General features: G+C 46.5%; 1 protein-coding gene across 5 annotated transcripts in view; it reads right to left on the bottom strand.

Moving 5' to 3' along the window:
• Window positions 1–2289: 2289 nt before the first annotated feature.
• RTF1 (RTF1 homolog, Paf1/RNA polymerase II complex component) overlaps window positions 2290–17885 on the bottom strand; it is an 87772-nt gene continuing 72176 nt past the window's right edge. For all 5 annotated transcript variants that reach the window (XM_063639104.1, XM_063639106.1, XM_055278759.2 and 2 more), the window contains 12 exons: window positions 14504–14639; window positions 13845–14022; window positions 10541–10623; window positions 9631–9718; window positions 9424–9531; window positions 8716–8793; window positions 7970–8091; window positions 7737–7794; window positions 6623–6700; window positions 6073–6168; window positions 4937–5048; window positions 2290–4681 (listed from right to left, as the gene is read on the bottom strand). In XM_063639104.1, the coding sequence (XP_063495174.1) occupies window positions 4575–4681; window positions 4937–5048; window positions 6073–6168; window positions 6623–6700; window positions 7737–7794; window positions 7970–8091; window positions 8716–8793; window positions 9424–9531; window positions 9631–9718; window positions 10541–10623; window positions 13845–14022; window positions 14504–14639 (1244 nt within the window). In that variant the 3' untranslated portion in view covers window positions 2290–4574. The remainder of the gene's footprint in view (window positions 4682–4936; window positions 5049–6072; window positions 6169–6622; window positions 6701–7736; window positions 7795–7969; window positions 8092–8715; window positions 8794–9423; window positions 9532–9630; window positions 9719–10540; window positions 10624–13844; window positions 14023–14503; window positions 14640–17885) is intronic.

Here is a 17885-nt window from a genome sequence, read left to right as displayed (position 1 = left end):
TCCATCAGCCCACTCCGAGGTCCGTTCCTCTCCTCCCGGGTCCAGCGGCTTCACTCTCATTAACAACAGCATTTATTGGACCCCTACTGGAGACAGGTTGTTTTTTGAAAGGTGGAAAACTTGTGGCTCAAAGGCGTTAAGTAGCTCAGCCCTAGGTAGTAGCAAGTGGTAGAGCGGAGATCTGAACGCTTTCCCGAGCCTGGGTGCCTTTTGGCTCTTGGCCCTCCCTTGGATCCTGAGCATGGTCTAGAAGCCCTAGACATGCCTATCTATGCTCCAGTGCTTAAAAGCCGTATCTCCATGTCCCCTGGGGCTGGCCTGTGGAACCTTAGAGAAGCCAGGCTGCCTTTTGGCCCTGTCTTAGCACTGCCATTCCCTTCAGCTCCTTAACACTCTCCTTGCCAAGGGAGCTCAGCAGTCCCCACTTAAGTCAGGGAAATCGTGAAAAAATTTTGAGCTGGGAGTTGATGGCTTCCTAAGGCTGCTGGATCACAGCCACATTATAATTACTGAAGGAAGAGTCTCCCTTCTGGAAAAACATGGCCAGGGAGATTAGGTTGACCAAACCAGCACCCTTCTTCTCTCCACTTGCACCCCAGGTGGTCTTTCTTGCTTCTCAGAGATAGGTAGCAAGTGGCTGCCCCACAGCACCCAAATCCTGGAAGATAAGCAAGCTATGTTGTCGTCTGCCCAGAACCCCTGCTCTCTAGGTCCCACTGCTCCCAACAGTTAGGTAGTGGGAGTCCTAGGGAGTTGGAGAAAACCTCATTGGACGCACTTGCAGGGTAAGCAACCTCTCCACCACCAGCAGTCTTGGACGTGGCTCTTACCACTGTGATTGCCATCCCTTGCCTTCTTAAAGGGTGTAGAAGATCCAGGATCTTCTTGCTTCCTAGCTAAAATGTGTTCAAAGAGGTTGGAGACAGCCTCAGGCACTGGGTGTGGGGAGGCCTATAGACCTCCCCAGCATGAGGGTGGTGGGGATGAAGGAAGATCAGTGTTTCCTCCATAGCCACACTCATGGCCCCTGGGCACCCCCTTCAACCTCATGATAGCCAGAAAAAAGAAGAGCAAAGAAACTGTGCCTAGGCCAATTTAAAGTTGAAAGGAGGTGAGCACAGTGGCTCATGCCTGCAATCCCAGCATTTTGGGAGGCTGAGGCGGGAGGATCACTCGAGGCCAGGAGTTCAAGACCAGCCTGGGCAACATAGCAATATTCCGTCTCAACAGAAAATTTAAAAATTAGCTGTGTGTGATGATGCATGACTGTAGTCCCAGCTACTTGGAATGGTGAGGTGGGAGGATCACTTGAGCCCGGGAGGTTGAGACTGCAGTGAGCTGTGATTACACCACTGCACTCCAGCCTAGACAGCAGAGACCCCAGCTAAAAAAAAGGTTGAAAGGCCCAGATTCTCACTAGGGTTAGGCAATACATCAGGGGTCTACTTAGCTCTGTTAAAGCTTATTGGTCTCTTACCAAGACAGGAAGTAAGCCAGGACAACTGGAGGTTTCCTTGGGTCTAGGCAACTACCCTACCAGAGAGGCTTCCGGGGAACCAGGCTGCTAAAGAGTTGACAACAGCCACTTTCACTTTTGTGGGCACAGGGCTGAGAAGAAGGAAAAGGAGCAAGAGAGGCTCTCTTGGATTTTCAAAACATGGCTTTAGGAGTTGCCACTCAGGATGCAATCCTTAGACTCAATCTGATCCCTTTGTTAAAACGGCATAATGTTTATTTACAATATTGGTACAGTTTGGGTGACAAGTCAGGACTTACACAAAAGCAAAAACATTCTTTTTGAAGTGAGTGGCAGGCAGTAGACTTTCCCTACACCTGCCAGAAGCAAGACAGACAAACAGACCTATAAACATTATGAACTAGGCAGATGGACACTGGCCTTTTTGCTTCTTGGAAGGAACTGAAAAAATGCATAAAAACAACCTTGGGTGCTGCACCCTTCAACACTGAAACTACACTGTGGAGGGAGGAGGGGCCCACTGAGGCAATTCCCCAGCACAAGAAACAGTGTGAACCACCAAGAAATCCTAGTTGGTAGGACAAAGCCAATGTCTTAATGCCTGGCCAAGATCTTGGTTGAGAGGCACTGCCTCAGCTGAGATTGGAGACAAGTCCTTAGTCTTGGTCCCAATCGCTACAGAGGCTACTCGGGTGGAAAGATACCCTTCGGTTTTCTTTGGTTGGCTTTTCTCCCTGCTGTGTGCATTGACATCTCGCGGGGGTTTCCGCGGCTACGTGTGGGGAGGTGGTGGCAAAGTGGCTACAGTGTGATGCAGTTTTAATAAAAATTTTATTACACAGCCATAATGTAATCAACACTTCTCCAAATCCAAATGATACTAAATACAGATCTACATGGTGGATCAGAATGACTCCAGCGAATTCTCTGGATTCCATAATTTTATGTTTTTTAAAACCAGAAATCAAAAAAAAGTCCAAGTTCATCATGATAGGAGAGGTCCCAGCAGCTCCAGGACTCTGCTGAAGTCCAGGCAATGTTAACAGTCTGTGATTCCACATTTACACAACAGTCTATAAAGAGTTTCGGTCAATGGACTATTCAAGTATATATGATTTTAATGAGTCCATCACCAGTCCTTTGCCCAAGTGAACTGTGTCACAGCCACTACATAGCTGTGTTACAGTCATATTTAGCAATTTTACAATCATAATACTCCTTTAAAACCATCCATTGCTGCTTTAAAAATAAAAAAAAAAGTAAACTAAGTTAAAGCGACACTGAGGCTCTACTAAACCCAGAAGTTACCAAGTTCATTTTTATGTTTAAATACAACTTACAAGTCCATGATTTCCCATCGTCCCCCTTCCTTGTATGAAAGCAGGGTGAGGAAGTACAAAGCAGAGCTTTTAGATTCGTCTCTCGTGGAGATCGGAGCTCTCAGCTGTTCCTTTAGCTTAGCACTTGGTATATATAGTCAGCTGTACTTTGTTCTGAAAGATTTGTTAAATGCCACTTTTATTTACACTTGGAGCTTTACACCTGAGAATGATTATCAAGCAGTCAGCTTATCTCTTTTCAAACATTTCATAAAGACATACACACACCTCTGCTGGCTTTGCCCTAGCTGCACAACAATATATATGCTGACCATATATATGTATACACACACAAAACTGCACATGCTTGAAACATTTGCAACCTAAATCCTTTTGAGACGGAGTCTCACTCTGTCACCCAGACTGGAGTGCAGTGGCATGATCTTGGCTCACCACAACCTCTGCCTCCCAGGTTCAATGGATTCTCCTGTCTCAGCCCCCCGAGTAGCTGGGATTACAGGCGTGCACCACCATGCCCGGCTAAGTTTTGTAGTTTTAGTAGAGATGGGGTTTCACCGTGTTAGTCAGACTGGTCTTGAACTCCTGACCTCAGGTGATTCACCCGCCTCAGCCTCCCGAAGTGCTGGGATTACAGGCGTGAGCTACCGTGCCTGGTGTAACCTAAATCTTTTTGTGTTTGCTCTCCACATTCATATTCAGAAATTTCTCTTAAAAACAAAATGTAATTCTTGCCAAAACAGCAAAACAGAATCACTAGGAAGAGGCTGGTATACTGGGTGAGAAAAATAAGTTCTACGTTCAGCCAAGAAGCTGTGGGCTGTACCCATGGGATGAGCAAGACATTCACTGCCCTCCCTGGTACCTGGCCATAGGCTTCCCTCCCACACCTGCCAGGACACAGCCTGCAGGTCAGGGGGCTAAACTGGGGAGTTTTCTCCAAAGTTGGGAAGGGATGGGGAAGAGTAGGTGGGAATGGGGAAGTTACACAGCTACAGCAGTCAGGCCTGTTTAGTAAGAAGAATCACATTTAATGAGTTTCTTTCTTGCAGTTTCAGATGCTCAAGTACAGCTGAAAAAAATCTGAAACAGCTATAGACCCATGACAGACTGATACAAAGAGTACTGCATTTTAAAAAAATGATAAAAAAATCCACACACTTACACACACACACACTCTCGCTCTCAAATTAGACACCCCCCCACAAATGTACACTTTTTGGAAACTAAACTGGTTTTGAAACCCCTTCTTCCAAAAAGAAGGGCAGAAGAGAAAGATGAAGAGAGGAAGGAGGACCGCAGGTGCCCAATCCCGCTCCCTCCACAAGGTCAGGTGCCGAATGTTCAATGGGTGGGCCAAGGCAGTCTGTAGAGGAGACCGCCTGGTGCTGCTGCTATTGCCCCAGGGGCTCCAGCAAGATTCCCAGCTCCATGGTAATACTGAATGCGTGCAGAGTGGCCAATGAACTGCGCGGTTAAAAAAACAAAAGGCAAACACAAATCTAAAGACATGGATAAAGCCCAAGAGAGCCCAGGCCCACACTGAGTGGGGCCCTGGGGGAGGGGAGGCTGGTGGGAGATGGTGTGCAAACAAGGGAGGTCTATACAGCAAATGGTTTATATTACAGATGACTGGCAGTTTAGAGTCTCTTCCCAGTTCAACAGCTGCTCCAGCCCAAAGAGGCTAAATCAAAGGAAAGGAGGAAAGGTGGGACGCTGCGATGGGGCATGCAGGGTCAGAAGCAGCAGGCTGGGTGTGCTCAAATAAGCCCTCGTCGTTTTTTGTAGTCTTCCAAGTTCAGAGATCTCCTTGGAGCCCCATCCTTGGCTGGCGGAGCCTTGGAGGTGATGGCTAAAGCCTTTGACTCTGTGGGAAAGAAGAGCAAATTGGCAGCTGAGGTCTAACAAAGTCCTCTTAGTCCTGTGCTGCACTCCTGCAGGCAGCCTCCTGACTGTGGCCCTGTTCCCTCTCACCATACCCGCAGCCCGTCTTGGCCTGGCCTGTGGATGCTGATGAGCCAACATTCCCCTTTCTTCCCTAAAAGTGGGCTTCCTTGTTGCCCCAGAAAACCATGGATCCATCTGGTTCTCAGCCCTCACCACCTGCCCCACCCTCACATACCTGAGCTGGGAACTTGTAAGTCAATCTTCACATCAAAATCGTGTACTTTGAACAGATCTTCTGAGAGGTCACTGGCTGACTTAGAATTCAAATCTTTATCTTTGCCTTGACCCTGGAATGTAAAGAGGAAAACTAATGGTAAGAGCATAAATGCAAGTGGATTTCAAGCAGCAGCAGCCACTAACGGTACAAAGCTCTTATTTGAGTTCATTAGATTTTCCTACTAAGGCCCCTTTCTGATTCCTTCTCTCAGAGGGAGGCCACAGACAAAGAGCTTTCTCTCCTGAAGGCTAAAAGCACAGAGAAGAGGGCAGGCTTGTGTCTGTGGTATGAGTATAGAAAGGGTGGGCTTAAGACAACGGGTCACTTCCTGACCTAAGATTTCAGAAGTCCTGAGACCAGTTAAACTCCAACAGGAAAAGACTTAACTTGGATGGAAAACTACTTTTTTTTTTTTTTTTTTTTTTTTGAGATGGGAGTCTCGCTCTTGTCACCTAGGCTGGAGTACAATGGGGCAATCTTGGCTAACTGCAACCTCCCCGTCCCAGGTTCACGCAATTCTCCTGCCTCAGCCTCCTCAGTAGCTGGGATTATAGGAACCTGCCACCACGCCCAGCTAATTTTCTTTCTATTTTTAGTAGAGACGGGGTTCTACCATGTTGGCCAGGCTGGTCTCGAACTCCTGACCTCAGGTGATCCGCCCACCTCCGCCTCCCAAAGTGCTGGGATTACAGGCCTGAGCCACTGCGCCCAGCAAGAAAACTGCTTTTAAATGTTCCATTTTCAACGAGCTTTCACTTTTACAATGTCTGATCTTTGTATGTTATCTCTCCTCCTGTGAAGCTGGCAGGGTATATAGTAGTACCCTCATTTTACACAGGAGAAAAGGGGATGCTGAGGGCTAGAAGCCAGCTGCCGAAGGACATAGTCAAGGCCCTAGGTAAGTAGTGGTGTTAGGTTTGGAATTAAAGTTGTCTGTTGATTATATCTGTAAATAACTGAGATGGAGAAGGGACTCCAAGAGGGACTCCCTGTTCCTCAAGGTGGAAAAATCAAGCCCAAACTAGACAAGGTACTTGTTCGGTGTCTCAGCCAGCAGCCTCACTCAGCAGGCAACAGGGTGGTACCACACTTGCCTTGCTCATTTCCTTTGGAGCATCTGGTAACACTCCAGAACCGTATTTTGCATTCAGCTGGGCCAAGATGGCAGCTTGAACAGCTGGGTCTCTGGACTGAGAGAGAAAATAACTCATTTTAGAGATTGTTTGACACTGACAGAGTCCTACTGCCAGATTCTTTCCCACCTACCAAACTAACATCACAAGCACCACAGCCGACCCATCAGCAGCTAGTGGGGTTTTCCTCAAAGGCAATTACAAGCTTGAAAGCCAAGCCCAGCCCAGCCAGGCCCTAGCTAAGGGATACATTACTAATGTCTGCTGCACTGTAAACCCACCCTGATACAGGAGGATCAGTCACTAGGTTTTTATAAATCCATGCCACGTTTTCACTACCTATATGCCCTATAGCAAGATAAAAAAGGAAGTATCCAGACCCAAGAGCTCCAGACAAGCAAATCCCAGCTAAGAAAACATTATTTTTAACTTCGTTATTAATTTCCTAATGGAACTCATTTTGTGTCCCAGAATCTAGGTCCTGACTAAAACGTCCTCTTTCGACACTCACATTAGAAACGATGGTAGGCTTGCACTGCCGCCGAGTAAACGGATCCATCTGTTGGTTTTTCATGTTGTGACTTTCAGCCTGAAACAGAAAGCATGCACCACACAACTGTACCTCCATCCCCCTCCTCTCATTCACCATAAGCTCACAGGCAAATAAGTCTTTGCACGGGACTGAAAAAAAAAAAAAAAAGCTATTATCCTTTTCCTTTTTTTTTTTTTTTTAATTTTTTTTTTTGAGATAGACTCTCGCTCTGTCACCTAGGCTGAAGTGCAGTGGCGGAATCTCAGCTCACTGCAACCCTGCCTCTCAGGTTCAAGTGATTCTCCTGCCTCAGCCTCCAGCAGCTGGGACTACAGGTGCAAGCCACCACACCCAGCTAATTTTTTTATTTTTAGTAGAGACAGGGTTTCGCCATGTTGGCCAGGCTGGTCTCAAACTCCTGACCTCAGGTGATCCACCCACCTCAGCCTCCCAAAGTGCTGGGATTACAGGCGTAAGCCACCGTGCCCGGCTAATTTTTTTTATTTTTAAAATGGATTCTCAATCTCTTGCCCAGGCTAAAGTGCAGTGGCCCGACAGCTCACTGCAACCTCCGCATCCCAGGTTCAAGTGATTCTCGTGCCTCAGCCTCCCAAGTAGCTGGGATTACAGGCGGGCACCACCATGTCCGGCTCAGTTTTGTATTTTTAGGAGAGACAGGGTTTTGTCACGTTGGACAGGCTGGTTTCAAACTCCTGACCCCAGGTGACCCACCCGCCTTGGCCTCCCAAAGTGCTGGGATTACAGGCGTGAGACACCGCACCCAGCATATTATCCTTTTCCCTTCAAGAATACCAGAGTAGATATGGGGAAAACAACCAAGAAACAGAAATTGAGAAAAAAAATACCTGTGGAGTAGAATCTAAGGATGGGAAGAGGTAGGACAGGGCAGAAAACTGCTGCTTTTCATTATGAATAAATTATATCGATGTACGTGGACATACAGAGAGAGTGTGTATATGTTAAGTGCCTATGTTATTTCAATAATTAAAAAATAAACTTAGGCAAGATGTAGAAAAGATGTCATGGTTTATTAATTAACTTTGTTTTAGTGATTCAGATAAAGTTTTCTTACCACAAGGGCCTTCTCAGACTCTACAATGTTCCACTCCCGGTTCCGCTGGTTGATGTAACTGTGGGGTGAGTAAGAGGGATGAGTCAGTGGCTGTGAAACAAGGGAGGGAGGGAACCACTGAGCCCTGAACCCAGATATCTATGGGGTCAGTGCAGCACAGGGTGTACAGGCCACAGGCTTGCCTGATAATTTTGGCCAAGGTCTGTGGGCCAAAAATAGGCTCCATAACACACCTGATAGCGGATATGTTCTTGGTCCGCTGGCGGTCCAGGGCCTCTGCCCGTTCCTCCAGCTCATTCAGTTGATCTTGGATTTGTTTGGCCTTGTCCTGATCCCCCAGGTCCTCAGCCATGGCCTACACACAGAGAGATGTGTGAGTGAGTTCTTGGCTACATACAACTGACTCCATATCAAGTATCCCCTTACTTCCAGCACAGGCAAAGATATCTCATGTGGTGAAAAAAGGACAGGAGATGTGGAAGAATATTGTATAAGTACTTTACAAATACAAGATATAATTTATATTATAGTAGTGCACGGTACAATGGGGAACACCTTCCCATACAACTACCTGGCTGTGGGTCCCTGGTGGCAGTAGAACCCCAGGCCTCATAGGGTGGCTAAACCACCATAACAAGGCCCACCCCAACCCAATGTGAAGAATGGAAAATCACCAGCCACAGTGTCATCTGTCTGTTCAGACTCAATGTTAAATACCACCCCAGGGTCTATTTTATTACACAGGAAACTGAAGTGACTAGAAAGTAAGAAGACTGGCATGCAGAAGATCACTTTGAATTTAGGGAATGGAAAATGGCCAAGGAACGTTGCCCAGGTGCCAAGAACACACTGTGTTGCTTACGATCGAGCCCAGAATTTTCTCCCAATCCTGCCACCGCTAACTTGGCAGAGGACGAACAAGTTTGATTTCCACATCTCCTTACAGGATGAGGAAAGAGGCTCGAGTACAACTCCTTACCTTTTCCTTCAGTAGCTGAGTCTTCTTCATAGCATAGTTGGGTGGAGCTTTTCTGAACCTTTCTTTCTCTTTTACAATCTGTACCAGAGAGGAGATACCAGCAGTGAGGTATTCCTAAGCTATTTTTGTAGACAGGCTAAGTAAGCCCATTTTGGATGCAAACAGCTAGTTACAAGGGGGCTGTTCTTCCTATAGCAGTGTCATGCCCCAGAGAGAGAGAGAGCGGGTTCATTTCCAAGGGATACTATGCTGCTTCCTGGGTCACGGAGATTCTTCTGGGACAGTCTGAAGGAACATGCACCAAGAAACAGCAGCCCAAGGGCCTGGTAGTGTAAGGCTAGCCACTGTCCAAGAGAACAGAGATCAAATAATTTTACCAAGATGTTTTAGAGAAGGAAAACTCTTGAAGGATCAAGCCTAGCAGAATACAGATCCCTGAACCCTAAATACACTTTAGTGTATGTAGCCTCATTTGTTGTCTCATCTGAACTCTGAATACACTTCAGTCTATGTTAGCCTCATCCGGACAAGAGAATGTATAGAAAAAAGCTTGATGAACTATAAATAATAAGGTAGTAATATTAGTACTCCCTCATTTTCATGCATAGCTAAAAATGTCAAGATATAGTGAAATAAAAGAGAATCATGTTCTTCTCTCAATACTGGTTCTTGATGAACCTCCGGGCTCTGGGGCACCAGGTTTCTTACCTCTTCAATGTCCTGATCATTGAATTTATAATTAAGAGCTTCTTTAATAGATAACTCCTTTTTATTGATTTCATCTAGAGTGGGCAACTGCATGCCAGCAGAGAACATCTGGATCAAAAACACGATAAAAGATTATTAGTAAGGGATTTTGGAAAGATATTTTCTCAACGTGCACGAACAACTGCTAGGTAATCTCTAGCCACGTACCGCTTCTTTCCACTTCATAAACTCACTTTCGGTGAATTCTTGGTTTGAGACAAACTCTAAACGGAACACGCGTTGGTCATTGCCATGCCTACATAAAAGAGAGACAGCATCTCCAAGAAATGTGCATGTTGACTGTAGTACAAGCAAAGCAACCTTACCAGACTATGTACCACCTATATATACCTATTGCAGTGGTTCTCAATCCTAGCTACCCTATAAAATGATCCCAGGCTGTTTTAATGAGCTGCCAAGATTGAGATCCCAAAGCTAGCACTGGAAACCAAATGGGCTTGGTCAGTGCTTCAAAAGTCAATTTACAATAAAATCCATTACAGTCAATATCAACAATATGCAACAGTGCCTGGGACAGGCGTACATGCCTGTGGTCGCAGCTCCTCACAAGACTGAGGTGGGAGGATCACCTGAGCCCAGGAGTTCCAAGCTGCAGTGCACTATGATGGCACCTAGAGCAGTGCCTGGCACACTGTACATTCGGTAAATATTTGCTGAGTGAATGACACTTTCATTGTATTGAAGAGGAAATGAAGTCCATAAAAATGATCTTTCTTGTCACAGATGAGGTTATGAGATGGAGCCAGAACCAGAAGCAAGCCTCTTGGCCATGCTTGCCAAGGAAATGCCAGCGAGGCTCTGGGAGGGTCTCTCACAACCCGACATTTCCTTTCTCTGTGTCCTACCCCTTCATATATTTGGTTCCCTCTAGAGGAGAGAATATCCTACCTTCCCTGTAGACAAAGATGGAATACAAGTCTCCCTCTAAGTGTACCTTGTGGGGATTGCATACATAGAGTTCATGGTAACAAGGAACATCACACAGAGAGAATAACAGCCCCCAAAGCCAGTGCCTGTTTGAAATGGAAGCAGAAGCTGCCCCACAAGTGCCTCCTACCGTAGTTGCAGCCCTTTGTTTGTTCTGGTGCCGCCTAGTTGGTAAACTTTGGCGGTTTCCACAACACCCGTAATCTCAGCGACCTAAGTGAGAGGACAGAGACACTAGTCAAAACCAGACTCTTCCAGAGCTTTCCAGAACACTCTTCCTTTGCGTCTCTCTACCTGAACGCAGACAACTGATCGAGTGCTGAGTAGAGCCCACAGCTGCCAGGGATTCTGGGCACCTTTCTCAGGTTTAGAATCCAGATGGCCAAGCAAAGGGAGCCTTGTGCCCAGGAGGAGCAAGTGCCAGCAGAAGAGGAGCCTGGTGGGGCCCACTGGAAGCTTTTCCTCCAACTAATTCTAACTTACAAGGGATGTATTTGGGATATCACCAGTTGATTTTTATCAACCAAACGTGAAGACCATGTAGGTCAGTTTCTGTTGCCAAGCGTTTCAGGATATGGCATGGCTGCAGGTCCTCATACAAGGGGATAACCCACATAAAAACCAGAAAAGAATAAAACAAAAACAAACCAGGCTGGGTGCCGAGGTTCAGGCCTATAATTCCAGCACTTTGGGAGGCTGAGGTAGGAGGATTACTTGAAGCCAGGAATTTGAGACCAATCTGGCCAACACAGAGAGACCCAGTCTCTCTCTCTCTTTTTTTTTTTGTTTTTGAGACAAAGTCTTGCTCTGTCGCCCAGGCTGGAGTGCAGTGGCATGATCTCGGCTCACTGCAACCTCTGCCTCCCTGGTTCAAGCATTCTCCTGCCTCAGCCGCCCAAGTAGCTGGGACTACAGGCACGTGCCACCACGCCAGGCTAATTTTTTGTATTTTTAGTAGATGGGGGTTTCACCACGTTAGCCAGGATGGTCTCGATCTCTTGACCTCATGATCCGCCCACCTCCCAAAGTGCTAGGATTACAGGCGTGGGCCACCACGCCCAGCCGAGACCCAGTCTCTACAAAAAAGAAAAAAAAATTAGTTGGGCGTAGTGGCGTGCACCTACAGTCCTAGCTACTCAAGAGGCTGTCGTAGGAGGATCGTTTGAGTCCAGGAGTTCAAGGTTGCAGTGAACTATGATCACACCGCTGCATGCTAGCTGGGCAACAGGGCGAGATCCTATCTCAAACAGGCTGGGCACAGTATCTCACGCCTGCAAACCTAGCACTTTGGAAGGCCAAGGCAGGAAGATAGCTTGAGTCCAGGAGTTCCAGATTAGCCTGGGCAACATGGTTAAGACACTGTCTCAAAAAAAAAAAAAAAAAAAAGCCCAACACCTGGGCTGGGCGCGGTGGCTCACGCCTGTAATCCCAGCACTTTGGGAGGCCGAGGAGGGCAGATCTCGAGGTCAGGAGATCGAGACCATCCTGGCTAACAAGGTGAAACCCTATCTCTACTAAAAATACAAAAAATTAGCTGGCGTGGTGGTGGGTGCCTGTTGTCCCAGCTACTCGGGAGGCTGAGGTAGGAGAATGGCGTGAACCCAGGAGTGGGAGCTTGCAGTGAGCCGAGATCGCGCCACTGCACTCCAGCCTGGGCGACAGAGCGAGACTCCATCTCAAAAAAAGAAAACAAAACAAAACAAAAAACCAACACCCAGCACTTTAGGAGGCTGAGGCCAGAACATACTTGAGGCCCGGAGTTTGAGACCAGCATAAGAAACAGAGAGAGGCTGTCGCTACAAATAATTTTTTTTAAATCCCAAAGTGAGGCCAGGCACGGGGGCTCACACCTGTAATCCCAGCACTTTGGGAGGCCGAGGCGGGCGGACCACAAGGTCAGGAGATCGAGACCATCCTGGCTAACATGGTGAAACCCCATCTCCACTAAAAATACAAAAAATTAGCCAAGCGTGGTGGTGGGTGCCTGTAGTCCCAGCTACTAGGGAGGCTGAGGCAGGAGAATGGCGTGAACCCAGGAGCCAGAGTTTGCAGTGAGCAGAGATCATGCCACTGAACTCCAGCCTGGGCCACATAGCGAGACTCCGTCTAAAAAAAAAAAAAAAAAAAAATAGCCAGGTGTGGTGGCGTGTGCCTGTAGTCCCAGCTACTCGGAGGCTGAGGCATGAGAATCGCTTGAACCCAGGAGGCAGAGGCTGCAGTGAGCCAAGATCGTGCCACTGCACTCCAGCCTGGACAACAGGGTGAGACTCTGTCTCCAAAAATAAAAAACAAAAAATTAAAAATAAGGCCGGGCTCAGTGGCTCATGCCTATAATCCCAGCACTTTGGGAGGCTGAGACAGGTGGATCACCTGAGGTCAGGAGTTCAAGACCAGCCTGGCCAACATGGTGAAACCCCGTCTCTACTAAAAATACAAACATTAGCTAGGCACGGTGGAGGGCGCCTGTAACACTAGCTACTCGGGAGGCTGAAGCAGGGGAATTGCTTGAACCCCAGAGGCGGAGGTCGCAGTGAGCCAAGATTGTGCCATTGCACTCCAGCCTGCGCGACAAGAGCGAAACTCTGTCTGAAAAAAAATAACAAATAAATAAAAATAAAAATAGGCCAGGTGCGGTGGCTCACGCCAGCACTTTGGGAGACCGAGGCAGATGGATCACAAGGTCAAGAGTTCAAGACCATTCTCGCCAACACAATGAAACCCCGTCTCTACTAAAAATACAAAAATTAGCCAGGTGTGGTGGCATGCGGCTGTAGTCCCAGCTACTTGGGAGGCTGAGGCAGGAGAATCACTTGAACCCGGGAGGCGGAGGTTGCAGTGAGCTAAGACCACACCATTGCACTCCAGCCTGGGTGACAGAATGAGACTCCATCTCAAAAAAAAAAAAAAAAGGTAAAATATAAATAAATAAATAAATCCCAAAGTGTTGGGATTACAGGTGTGAGCCACTGTGCCCAGTCCACCTAGACCACAGAAGCAGTGCTGGAACCTACATAATAACCTGTATTAATTTGGAGGGTTTTTTTTAACCTCAATGCAATTCCCTGGCATAGAAGTCACTTGGTATGCAACATGAAACTTTTCATTCATTGGTTTTTCAAATGAATAAATCTTAGATTATGTAATTCCTAATGAACACTTCATAGATGCCTCCCTTCTGCCTTTTATACTGAAGGGGGAATAGAGAAAATTATTCTACATCCAAATCTTCAGGCCCTTGGGCTCCAAGTCCTCTTCTTGGCGACAAGTCATGAAGGATTCCTGGGCACCTCACTGCTCTATGGGGATCCCACTTGGAGTCTACTTTCCATCAAATGCTGACAGAAGAGTGACAGATTTTTTCAATAGCTCCTGCCCTCAGTTGAGCCTAATTACACTGAAACCATGAACAATTGTCCAAGGGAAGAAATACCAACCCGGTAAACTGGTTTGCTGTTGTGGTTTCCAATGCCAATCCGCACAAAACATCCTGTGACAGTTTTAGCAAAGAAGGGCATGTGACACCAGCGTTCTAGCTTATGCCGTGATAATCGAACCCGATTCAATTCTTCAGGTAAGGAAACTGGTTGGGATTTTGGAGGGATCTCTTCTTTCCTAAGAGGAACAAAGGGGCACTGGAAAAAATGTTCATCATAAAAACAGAACAAGACAGAGAAATAATATCAACTCCTCAAAACTTAACCAAAGTACGTGTGACTAGCCTAGGAGGAGAAGTAAATGAAGCACCAGCAAAGACTTGTAATAGGATCCTGTTCCTGACCAGTAGCGTGAGCTGTTTCAAATGAGGCTGCCATCTTAGATAACCCATCAGAGTTAAGAAAATGAATGAAAGCTCCAGGCCAACCTGAGAATGACACGAAGTCAGTTCCTATCTTCCCGGCCCAGGTGAAATGTCCAAGCATACAGGCTAGCAGCCAAATGAATGGGCTGATGTGCTGGGGAACTCAGTTCAGCAAACCAAAGGTAACCAAGTCAGAGTTAGTGGCTGAACCAGGGAGATTTTGGAAACGACACCAAGCTCTTCCTCAAAAACCCACCTATCCTGCCTACTAGACCAAAATGTACAAGAGCTTACTCCTCTTCTTCATCAGACGACGATGTTCGAGATGAGCGGTCTGACTTTTCACTGGATTTGTCATCCTCTTCCTCCTCTTCATCATCAGAGTAGACCTCACTGGTTTTTAATGGCTGTTTTTTGGCAAGGAGCTCAGCTAGAAAGAAAGGAGAGATGTTTACCTAGGTTTTCTCAACAAGAAAATTAATTCATCCTTGAAAAAGAACTTGAAATGGAAGAGGACTCAAATACACAGCTCTGTCCTCTCTAGACTGGATTGTGCTAACTGGGGGTATATACAGAAATGAGTTAAAACACAGAGTTAAAATTATTCAGGTGCCAAATATCAGGCCCCAACAGATGAAAAAAGGGCTGGGAGATTGATACCAAGTGGGCAGAAAGGGTCACTAACACTACTGACAGTTCTCTTTTATGGCACTCAAGACACTTGACTATGGGGAGGAAAGAGGGGGAAAGACTCATGATGAATTCAGAAGCTTCTGAGGAAAACTTAAAATAGGAGAGTGGCTGAATCACCACTGGTACATCTACCAATGAACTACTATGCAGCTATAAAAAAGGAATGTGGGGACGGGTACGGTGGCTTACGCCTGTAATCTCAGCACTTTGGGAGGCAGAGGCAGGTGGATCACTTGAGGTCAGAAGTTCGAGACCAGCCTGGTCAATATGGTGAAACTCTGTCTCTACTAAAATACAAAAATTAGCCAGGCGTGGTGGCCGGCATCTGTTATCCCAGCTACTCGGGAGGCTGAGGCAGGAGAATCGCTTGAACCCGGGAGGCAGAGGTTGCAGTGAGCCAAGATTACACCACTGCACTCCAGCCTGGGCAACAGAGCAAGACTCCGTCTGGAAAAAAAAAAAAAAAAAAGAAAAAAAAAAGGAACGTGGCCAGGCATGGTGGCTCATGCCTGTAATCTTAGCACTTTGGGAGGTCGAGGTGGGTAGATCACTTGAGCTCAGGGGTTTGAGACCAGCCTGGGCAACATGGTGAATCTGCATCTCTACCAAAAATACAAAAAACTAGCCAGGAGTGGTGGCTAAAAAAAAGAGAGAGAGAAAAGTGCATATAGTATGCTACCATTAATCTAAGATGGGAGGTGAATCTGTGTACTTATGATTTAAAAAGAAAAAAGAATAATATAAAAAAATTTTAGGCTGGGAGTGTTGGCTCATGCCTGTAATCCCAGCACTTTGGGAGGCCAAGGCAGGCGGATCACTTAAGGTCAGGAGTTCAAGACCACCCTGGCCAACATGGCTAAAACCCATCTCTACTAAAAATACAAAAAAAATTAGCCAGGTGGTGGTGCACGCATGTAGTCTCAGCTATTCAAGAGGCTGAGGTGGGAGAATCGCTTGAACCTGGGAGGTGAAGGTTGCAGTGAGCCGAGATCGCACCACTGCACTCCAGACTGAGTAAGAGAGCGAGATCCTGTCTCAAAAAAGAGAGAGAGAGAAAGATGGATGGACGGATGGACGGAAGGAAGGAAGGAAAAATAACTGCAGTGGATTAAAACACATAAAGCGTGTTAAAAATCATGAGTTCACAAGGATATTCAAAATAAATAAAACTCATCGGTCACCTTTGGAAGTTGCTAAAAACTATCTCTCCTTCTCTCCTTAAAATATTGCAGAAACAGGGTCTCACTATATTGCCCAGACTGGTCTTGAATTACACATGTGAGCCACTGTACCTTGCCAGGAACTATCTCATTCTTTCAAAAACTGCTGATAAGATTCTCTAAACTTAAATTCGTCAAAAACTGCTGTAAGATCAAAAACAGCTGATAAGATTCTCTAAACCTACTTAATGCATTTAGTCTCTAAACTTAAATTCTTCAAAAACTGCTGATAAGATCAAAAACAGCTGATAAGATTCTCTAAACCTACTTAATGCATTTAGTCCTCCAACATGAATCTACATGGGTTGCAAAAACTTAGAGCTTTTATGTAAACTAAAGGAAAATTAATCAAGCATTTATCTTGCCTTTCCTGTTCAAAATGTGCCTGGGGGGTAACTAAATAGCTAATTAGAAGTTTCTCTTTAGGCCGGGCATGGTGGCTTCTGCCTGTAATCCCAGCACTCTGGGAGGCCAAGGCAGGTGGATCACGAGGTCAGGAGATCAAGACCATCCTAGCTAACATGGTGAAACCCCGTCTCTACTAAAAATACAAAAAATTAGCCAGGCGTGGTGGCGGGTGCCTGTAGTCCCAGTTACTTGGGAGGCTGAGGCAGAAGAATGGCGTGAACTTGGGAGGCGGAGCTTGCAGTGAGCCGAGATTGTGCCACTGCACTCCAGCCTGGGCGACAGAGCAAGACTCCGTCTCAAAAAAAAAAAAAAAAAAAAAAAAGGAGTTTCTCTTCATAGAAGCAGTCTAGATAATGAATGAGGAAAGAATCACAGATTCGAAATATCACCATTTTGCAACTCCTAATGAATTAAATTGTCTAGGTAATGACCAGCAATGGCTACTAGGACAGAACACATTATTATTATTATTTATTTATTTTTCTTTTTTTTTTTTTTATTTTTGAGACAGAGTCTCACTCTTGTTGCCCAGGCTGGAGTACAATGGTAGGATCTTGGTTCACTGCAACCTCCACCTCCCGGGTTCAAGCGATTTTCGGTGCCTCAGCCCCCCAAGTAACTGGGATTACAGGCATGTGCTACCATGCCTGGCTAATTTTTGTATTTGTAGTAGAGATGGGATTTCACTATGTTGGCCAGGCTGGTCTCGAACTCCTGGCATCAAGTGATCTGCCTGCTCTGACCTCACAAAGTGCTGGGATTACAGGTGTGAGCCACTGTGCCTGAAGTGGCTAATTTTTGTATTTTTAGTAGAGACGGGGTTACACCACGTTGGTCAGGCCAGTCTTGAACTCCTGGCCTCAAGCAATCCTCATGCCTCAGCCTCCCGAAGTGTTGGGATTATAGGCATAAGCCACTACACTCAGCCCCACATTATCTTTTGTTGTTGTTTTTTTTAAGATGGAGTCTCACTCTGTTGTCCAGGCTGGAGTGCAGTGGCAGAATCTCGGCTCACTGCAACCTCTGCCTCCCAGGTTCAAGGGATTCTCCTACCTCAGCCTCCTGAGGAGCTGGGATTACAGGCATGCACCACCACGGCCAGCTAATTTTTGTATTTTTTGTAGAGATGAGGTTTCACCATGTTTGCCGGGCTGGTCTCAAGCTCCTGACCTCAGGTGATCCGCCCGCCTTGGCCTCCCAAAGTGCTAGGATTACAAGTGTGAGCCACCGCGCCCGGCCCCCACATTATCCTTTCTAATTCTTCACCCATCTCTATACCCATGTCGTTTGCTATATGCCTTAGTCATTCTTCCCGGCCCCATAGTGACACTGTGCCAATTCCAAGTCTAGGCCCT

The sequence above is a fragment of the Symphalangus syndactylus genome, chromosome 5 (assembly GCF_028878055.3).
Source record: "Symphalangus syndactylus isolate Jambi chromosome 5, NHGRI_mSymSyn1-v2.1_pri, whole genome shotgun sequence".
NCBI lineage: Eukaryota > Metazoa > Chordata > Mammalia > Primates > Hylobatidae > Symphalangus > Symphalangus syndactylus.
The sequence above is the reverse complement of the archived record's forward strand: the minus strand, read 5'-3'. Positions and strand labels throughout refer to the sequence as shown.